This window comes from Myotis brandtii, unplaced genomic scaffold (assembly GCF_000412655.1).
Source record: "Myotis brandtii unplaced genomic scaffold, ASM41265v1 scaffold490, whole genome shotgun sequence".
In the NCBI taxonomy this organism is placed as follows: Eukaryota; Metazoa; Chordata; class Mammalia; order Chiroptera; family Vespertilionidae; genus Myotis; species Myotis brandtii.
Window position 1 is genome coordinate 1,114,961 of NW_005368708.1, and position 9,212 is coordinate 1,124,172.

Below are 9,212 nucleotides of genomic sequence, written 5' to 3' on the forward strand. Positions count from 1 at the left end.
GAAGCCCATAGCCAATGGCTAGCTAACAGGAAGGACAAAAAGCTAGCCCCTTGCCTCAAGGTGAAACCAACTTTACAGTACAAATCATGTTCCAGAATCCTGTGGGATGAGGTAGGCAAGTCTCCAGCTGAGACATACTTACTCAGCTCTTTCCCCTGCCCCATCCGGCTTCCCTCACAGAGAGCTCTCCCTCAACAGAGCACTTAAATTCGAATCTCCATTTCAGTTTCTGTTCCCAGAGAACCCAACCTGAGTCAGGATTTTACATCAGAATAATATGTCTCACATCTCTTAGAAAAAGCATGAGCAGCACAAGTTGATCTGTAAATATTTAAATGATTTCAGTAGAGTATACTAATAGTCTTACACTCAATAAACAAAAGCCACTTTCCCAGGGCTGCAAACAGAATCATTTTATGGTAAATATGGATTGTGGTCTCATTCTTCATTTTTTCCTGCCCTTTTCTATATTGACCAAGTTGATGTGACTATTGGGTCATCTAGGATCTGAGTCTCAGCCTTGCAAGGCCAGAAATACGTGTATCGCTTCTTTGAAGGTATGGCAACCCATGGGAGAGGGCAGGTACATAAATCACAATTCCAGTTAACTGATTTACATCCACAGCCATATGCTCTTTGAATCATAATTCTCACACACCTAGCATTTCCTTTCTATGTGCATAAGTTTTATCTGGAGATACATTTTTATGTATGTATGTATGTATGTATGTATGTATGTATTGGGGTGGGGGTGGTAATCCAAATTTTATTCTCCAACAGTCAGCATCAGCAGGTAAAACTACAGGGCTTTCTCTTATTAACTTAACAATGAGAAAGCTTCTGGTGTGTGTCCTCTGTAACAATATTCACTTCACAGTGTAAACAGGTACTATTATTGTGTTCACTTACAATTCCAGAAGGTAAGGCACAACTTGGCAAAAAAAATTAGATTTATTTTTTGGATCCTAAAGTCAGGTGCAATAACAAACTTTTGAGAACAGTCTTTATCTACATTCCATATTGAAGGGGAAAGACTCCTCCACACAGAAATTAGGGTCTTTCTTTCTTGTTCCTCATTAAACCGTTACAGCACTGTTTCATCATTCACTTAATATCATATACACACCAAAAAAAAAAACATTAGAAAAATCACAAAAACATCTTGAACGTCCAGCTGCTCTCACCAATACATCAACTCTTAGGTTTAAGACATGGACTAGGAAAACTTCAGCAGTCATAAAATAGGAAAAGAGAGACTAAGGCTACAAAAATAAAAAATAAATGAGGTAGATAACAAAGCTTTCATAACCAGGACTTGCCTGTTCCAACTTTGTAGCCTTCGTGCAATACTCATGAAAAGAAATCTTCATAATTATTTGGCATAAGCTACAAGAAAGTTTTTATTAAAATTAGTATGTGAAACTCTGGCTGGGTGGCTTGGTTAGTTGGAGGAGCATCCTCCCATACACCAAAGGTGATGGGTTGGATTCCCAGTCAGGGCACATATTTAGGTTTGAGGTTTGATGGGGGCCCATACAGGAGGCAACCGATCGATTTTTCTCTCCCACATCAATATTTGTTTCTCTCTCATTAATAAAAATATATCCTCGGGTGAGGATAGTATGTGAACCTATGAGAAAACACGCCCTTCCGTGAGTTTCTTCAAGAATGAAAACCCACTTATTTGATAGAATAGGCACTGGTGAACTAAACTAAGTCACTTGAGGTCCCCTGCTCAGGTGCCCACCTGTTCTGGTGTTCAGGAAGAAGGTGGCATCTGGAGAGCACAGGGAATAATACATTGGCACTCTTAGGGTTCCAAATGAACTGTTTCAATAAGCAGCAGCACATACATTGATTCCCTAAGGACTAAAATCAGTCCATTTGAGGGCATCCTACTTAAGATTCCAAGGTTAAAGGAATTTTGTAATTCTACAACATTAGTTTTTATAAAAGTACATTCAAAAACGGGGGGAAGGCCCCAGCTGGGCAGCTCAGTTGGTTAGAGCATTGTCCCGATATGCCAAGTTTACAGGTTCCATCTATGGTCAGGGCACATACAAGAATAAACCAATGAATGCATAAATCATTGGAATAATTTCGATGTTTCTCTTTCTCTCCCTTTCTCTCTCTCTCTCTCTCTCTCTCTCTAAAAATCAATAAATGTCAAGGAAGGAAGGAAGTATATAGCACCCCCTCATCCCAATTAGGTTAAGCAGTTGTCTTTTACATTGTGATTCAGTAAGTTCCAACTTGAATCATATGACAGTCTTTGGAAATAGTAACTCTATCTTGTACAAAGGTTTTATGTACACAGTTGGTTGCAAGTAATAAAGCTACTTTACAAGACCTACTTCTTTCCAAAATTTTAAAAAACTCCAGTCTGTAAGATTTTTTTGTTTTGTGTTATTTTCGCAAAGCAGCATAGCAACATTGTGATTGTAGGACTTGCTTGAGTTGGTGGTCACAACTGTAAACATCGTTTGCACATCAGTAAAAACAAACAAACAGGAGGAGATGGGTTATAACAAAAAAGAAGAAGAAAGTCCAGTTCAAGAATGGTCACTCTACATTTCTCCAGGTGGGTTCTCCTGTAGCTTAGCTTCCAGTAAGTGAGGGGACTGGTGTTTGGGAATGCTGTCAGCAGCACCTGGTTTTTCCACACCAGCACTAACAGCTGACTGAGAGCCATCTATCTTGGAGACAGTGGTGTTATCCACAGCAGAGCTTGCCCCCTGGGAAGCTAGGAGAGTAGAGAGATCTACACTCTGGATCATTGAGCTATTGTTGGTATTATTGGCCAGACCACCACTGAGCATGGTGGTGTACTGGTTGCACACAACAGGGTCCACATTCACTGAAGGGACCATGGTTTCCTGGGGAAACATTTCAGGGAGCCTCTTTCCATCGGTTCCTAACAGAACCGTGGTGTTCTCAATACCCTGCTTCCTCCCACAGTGTGCAGAGCTATTGTTAGCCCCATGCGTCATATAGTGGGCTTGCAAGTTGTCTTTGGTGGTGAAAGCTTGCCTACATATGTTGCACATGAAAAGCTTCTTCTCCCCAGTGTGAGTCCACTCATGAATTTGAACAGCACTGGCCAATGAGTTCTTCCTGAACTGTGTGTGGCCATGTTGCTTGTCTTGTTGGCATGGCTGAGCTGCTAACGAAGATGCCATGCCTGGGTATATGGTTGTGGGTCCAAATGCACCAGGAACTTCATCTTTGACATATGTTGGCTGGGCCTTGGCAACTGTTGATGGGAGACTGCTCCAACCTTCCATATCAGTGTGGCTGTTCTCTGAGCTCTCTGCTTTGCCACCAACATCAGGAAATTTGGACTTGTTTCTTTCTGCTTTGCCATTGGCTGGGGTGATGGCCTGAAAGGATGTGACTTCCAGAAAGTCTGGACTTCGGCTCTGATACTTCTGGTCTCCTATCACTGAGGACAAGTTAGTCAAGCCACCACTCTCCACCAAACCTTTTCCTCTGCTGCTCTGCTGCACAGCAGCAGGACCCACAACCAGGGGAGCTGTGATGGTTAAACCTGGCATAGGTGATGTCGAGTGGGTGCTCAGAAGAGGCATGGGGATCTTCGATGAGCTGCTAGGGGCATCCTGAGAGCCAACTCTGTCTACATCAGTGCTTTCAACATCATTGTGACATATGGCACTTGTGCTGTTGTTCTCACTGATCTTCATCGGCTCAGGATCCCTAAAGTCACAAGGATTTTCCAGAACAAGTGTGTTGGGAATCTGACCACCCATGTGCATCCAAATATGTCGCTGCAACGTGACTGCATTGCTAAACTTCTTCTGGCAGATGGGACACGAATGCTTCGTCTTTGTGGATGTGTTGGTTTGGTGAGTCTTTAAGTGTGTATTCAGGTTGTGTTTGGTGGAGAAGATTCGGTCACAGGTCTTACACTTGTATGTACTCTCCCTGGTGTGGGTGCGGTAATGCATTTTGAGAGACCTTTGGCTGCTTAAGACACGGTGGCAAATGCGACATTCATTGGGGTTAGTGGTGGCCTTGTCATTGTTCTCCACCAGCTGCTTGAGAGTCTCTGACCCTGGCTCGGGTGCCCCTCTCCCTTGGAAACTACCAACCCTTGGGTAATTATGGTTTGGCCCTACCCCAGAGAATCTGTATCCATCCTCACTTTCTGGAGGCCAGGGCTGAGGATAGTTGGCCAGTGAGCCACCCATTAGGTCCTTGGGGTTAGTCCCACAAGAGAGATTCTGAGGTAGCCCTTGGGACCTGGGGGTCCCTGAGACCAGGACAGATTTGTTAAAACTTGATTCATCTTCAGGAACAGGTACAGAGAGTGCATAGGGAACACCAATGCCTGTCGCCATTTTGTTGTGGAACTCGCCAAACAGCTGGGGGTTCGCTTCCACCTGGAAATGTTGATGAAAGTGCGCCTTGAGGTCGTCCTCTGTGGTGAACCACTGGCCACAGACAGAGCACATGAAGGGTCTCTCTCCAAAATGGGAACGGAGGTGGACCTGTAAGGAGTTATCAGTCCCAAAAACCTTGCTACAGTAATTACATTTGTACATGTGGATGCCAGCCTTGTCTTTGGGTATGACATCCACTGGGGGCACATTGGATGGCCTCCCTTTCCCATTCGTGGATGGGTCTAATGCCACAGTGGAGAAAGGACTCTGGAAGGGCACAGAGCCTGGGGCCTGAGGTATCACAGCACCTGGGAGGTGGTTCGGAAGCACCCTTGACCCATCTGGCCTTGGGGCAATGGATACCAGCCCTGGGGGCACAGAGCTGGTGGTGGGAGGTATATTTGTGTGAGGTAGGCTGGCTTGTTTCAAGGGGTCCAGAGACAGACCTTGGACCTGCTGGGACACGTGGCTGCCTAAGGTCTTCAGGGCATCAGCTCCCACCATGCCTGAGTGGAGGATGTGGGTGGCCCACATGCTTACCCAAATGTGTATCTGCTCAGTGAACTGGATCTGCTGTAGCTGCTGCTGCAGCTGGTGCTGCTGTAGATACAGGACCTGCTCCAGGAACCATGGGATGCTGTTGGCACCAGGCAGGGGAGCAGGCAGGGAGGCTGAGTAAAGCCACAGCTGCAGAGACCTGCTGGGAGACGTGGCTGCCTAAGGTCTTCAGGGTGTCAGCTCCCGCTGCACCAGAGTGGAGGGCATGGGCGGCACACATGCTCCCCTGGACTCGGATCTGCTTGGTGAGCTGAATCTGCTGTAGCTGCTGCTGCTGCAGACACAGGATCTGCTCCAGGACCCATGGGATGCTGTTGGCACCAGGCAGGGGGATGGGCAGCGCCTCCGTGCTCCACTGATTCACTGCCACCTTGGTGCCCCGTAGTGGTTGAAGAGTGACATTAGTGTTGGCCACTTTGCCTTTGGGTAAATAGCTTGAGTCCTGGGATGTGGGTGGCAGAGCAGTCTTCATCTTTAAATGCAGAACAGACTCTGCCCCTGGCTTCTCCTTCATGTCCCATGAGCTGACACCATGCTCCCTGGGACTCTCCTTACTGCTTGGATTGTGTGGTTCGTAGCTCTCCACAGCCCTGAAGTCTTCTGAAGGCACCAGGCCCTCACTCTCGTTCATGATGAAGACAGGTAGAGATTTAGTGCAATTTTTCTTATGTTCTAATAATGTAGACAAGCTAAAGAACACTCCACTGCATATCTCACAGATATGAGTCTGCTCCCAACAAGGTCTCTTTACCTTCACTCGGTCCCCATTCATGTCCTCGCCAGTCCCCGGGTTGTTCATTGGAGCACCTGGCTCCCTCACCGCAGACACCACTGGGGCTGCATCTGCAAACTTCAGGGCCAGCTGCTGCGGCTGCTGCTCTCCCTGGTCCTCCTCCAAGTTGATGTGTTGAGGTTTCACCTGCTTGCGCCTCGACATGATGCAAGTATTAGGACGCCAATCAAGCCACAATTATTTGCCCACTCCACCACAAATTCCTGGAGTTGGAAATAAATTTTAAATAATAAAATTTTCAAATATAGAACTATAGAAACAAACAAAGGAACTAAGTAAGGACAATGTACATGAAAAAAATTTTTTTCACATTCAAGGATGTTTCCAAATAGCAATTTGAGAAAAAGGAACATGTCTTAATCATGTGGTGTTCAATATATGAATGATTTACATTAAAGGAGGAATCAAAATTACCTGAAGAATACTAGAAACACAATGGCAAAGTAGCCTTTCAAGATTTTTTCTCATGGCTTATGTTTACCCTAGCCACTAAATCTACTCCTAGTTTAAACCTACTTTCATGATGTGATTTTATCTCAACTTCATGTCTTCTTTGACATTTTCACTCATTTCTTTAATTCTCTAGAAGTCCAGCCAGTCACTACTAGTAGATGTCCAAGATGGCACACTCACAGGGCTGTTGAAGGAGGCCTTGAGTCCTTCTTATGTAGGCCTCTCCACAAGGCTGCCTGAGTGGCTTCAGGACAAGGCAGCTGACTTCCCCCAGAGCTAGTGATCTATGACAGAGCGCTTTTTCAACCACATGGTCTTTTATGACCTAGTCCCACAGAAGACATAGCACTTCTGCCATATTCTATTTGTTAGAAGCAAGTCACTAAGTCCAACTCACACTCAAGAAGAGGGGACTTGAGCTCCAGTTCTTGAAAGGAATAACAAAGAATTTATGGATAGATTTTAAATCACCACACAACTCTTCAAAGAACTGGTTCCTAACTATTGTCTTGTTCTTTACGAAATCACTCTCAAATTTGCAAAATGCTATGGTTTTGAGTTTAAACTGATGCCAATATATTTATAAACTTACAATGAGAACAGAGTTTTTAAAATTCATAAGCATTTAGTTTACTATACTTTTTTGCAGTAATTTTAGATTCACAGATAATTATAAAAATAGTACAAAAAATTCCTGTATACATTTCACCCAGATTCCTCAAATGTTTCCATGTATGCTTCTCTCTCTCTCTCTCTCTCTCTCTCTCTCTCTCTCTCTCTCTCCTACTCTCTTTCTAGATATATCTTTTCTGATTCATTTGAGAATAAATTGTAGGCATAATTATCCCTTTACTCCTGAATACTTCAGTGTACATTTCCTAACACTTATGTTCTCTTGTATAATCACTATACAATTGTCAAAATCAGGAAAGTAACTATCATCTAATCTATAAACTTTATTCAATTGTCACCAATTGTCCTACTAATGTCCTTTAGAGTAAAAGTGGGGGGGGGCACTTTCTCATCCAGGATCCAATTCAGGAACACATATTGTATTTAATTGTCACATCCCTTTACTCTCCTTTCATCTGAAGCAGTTCTTTGGTCTCTTTGTCTCATGACCTTGACATTCTTGAAGACTACAAGTCTTGCCTGGCTGGTGTAGCTCAGTGGTTGAACGTAGACCTATGAACCAGGAAGTCAGGGTTCAATTCCCAGTCAGGGCACATGCCCGGGTTGCAGGCTCAATCCCCAGTAGGAGAGATGCAAGAGGGAGCCGATCAATTATTCTCTCTCATCATTAATGTTTCTCTCTCTCTCCCTCTCCCTTCCTCTCTGAAATAAAAATATATATTTTAATGAATTAGGCAATGTAAAAGGATACAAAATTAACACCCAGAAATCTATGGCTTTTTTATACACCAATAATGAACTCACAGAAAGACATACTAAAAAAACAATCCCATTTACCATTGCAACAAAAAAATTAAGATATCTAGAGATAAACTTAACCAATGAGGTAAAGGACCTGTACTCAGAAAATTACAGGATGCTGAAAAAAATAGATAGAGGAAGGCATAAACAAATGGAAGAATATGCAATGTCCATGGATTGGTAGAATCAACATCATTAAAATGTCTATACTACCCAAAGCAATCTATATATTCAGTGCAATCCCAATTAAAATACCAATGGCATATTTCACCGACCTAGAAAAACTCTCCAAAAATTAATCTGAAATAAAAAGGACCCTGAATACCTGCAGAAATCTTTAGAAACAAGAACAAAGTTGGGGGGAATCACAATACCAGATATCAAGCTATACTACAAAGCCACTGTTCTCAAACTGTCTGATACTGGCACAAGAACAGACATATAGACCAATGGAACAGAACAGAGAACCCAGAAATCAACCCAGGCCATTATGCTCAATTAATATTTGACAAAGGAGGCAAGAGCATACAATGGAGTCAAGACAGTCTCTTCAATAAATGATGTTGGGGAAATTGGACAGATACATGCAAAAAAAATGAAACTAAACCACCAACTTACACCATACACAAAAATAAACTCAAAATGGATAAAGAACTTAAACGTAAGATGGGAAACCATAAAAATCTTAGAAGAAGCTATAGGCAGCAAAATAACAGACATTTGTCACAGCAATATCTTTACCGATACAGCTCCTAGGACAATGAAAACTATTTTCTCTAAGGAGAAAATACAAAAATGGGACTACATCAAAATAAAAAGCTTCTGCACAGCAAAAGAAACCATCAACAAAACAAGAAAGCCCACTGCATAGGAGAACGTATTTGCCAATGTTATCTCCCATAAGGGTTTAATCTCCAAAATTTCTTTTGTTACATCTTAACAAAAGGAAGATAAGCAATCCAAACAAAAAAATGGGCAAAGGACCTAAATAGGCACTTTTCTGAAAGAAGGTCAAGAGACACATGAAAACATGCTCAAAGTCACTAATCATCTGAGAAATGCAAGTCAAAACAACAATGAGGTACCACCTCACACCTATCAGAATGGCTATCATCAAGAAATCAACAAATGACAAGTGTTGGTGAGGATGTGGAGAAAAAGGAATCCTCTTGCACTGCTGGTGGGAATGCAGACTGGTGTAGCCACTGTGGAGAACAGTATGGAGTTTCCTCAGAAAACTAAAACTGGAACTCCCATTTGACCCAGTGATCCCACTTCTAGGAATATATCCCAAGAAACCAGAAACACCAATCAGAAAGGATATATGCAGCCCTATGTTCATAGCAGCACAATTTACCATAGCTAAGACTTGGAAGCAGATGAGTGGATTAAAAAAACTGTGGTACATCTACACAATGGAATACTACACTGCAGTAAAAAAGAAGGAATTCTTACCATTTGCAACAGCATGGATGGAACTGGAGAGCATTATGCTAAGCGAAATAAGCCAGTCAGAGAAAGATAAATAGCACATGATCTCACTCATTTATGGAAAATAATGAACAACATAAACT

At 42.9% G+C, this 9,212-nt stretch overlaps 1 protein-coding gene across 1 annotated transcript; it reads right to left on the reverse strand.

Moving 5' to 3' along the window:
• Positions 1–2,411: 2,411 nt before the first annotated feature.
• LOC102255323 (sal-like protein 4) lies at positions 2,412–5,914 on the reverse strand. The gene is made up of 2 exons (XM_005876634.2): positions 5,053–5,914; positions 2,412–4,853 (listed from the first exon to the last, which is right to left on the reverse strand). Exons 1-2 carry the CDS (start codon positions 5,893–5,895, stop codon positions 2,568–2,570), a joined length of 3,129 nt encoding a protein of 1,042 aa, XP_005876696.1. The 5' UTR covers positions 5,896–5,914; the 3' UTR covers positions 2,412–2,567.
• Positions 5,915–9,212: the final 3,298 nt, after the last annotated feature.

What these genes read in the sequence shown, in the direction of transcription:
- LOC102255323 (XM_005876634.2), bottom strand. Translation starts at nt 5,895, where the DNA reads ATGTCGAGGCGCAAGCAGGTGAAACCTCAACACATCAACTTGGAGGAG. An exon ending in GCCTCCCTGCCTGCTCCCCT is followed by an intron (nt 4,854 to 5,052) that starts GCCTGGTGCCAA and finishes GTGTCCCAGCAG; the next exon opens with GTCCAAGGTCTGTCTCTGGA.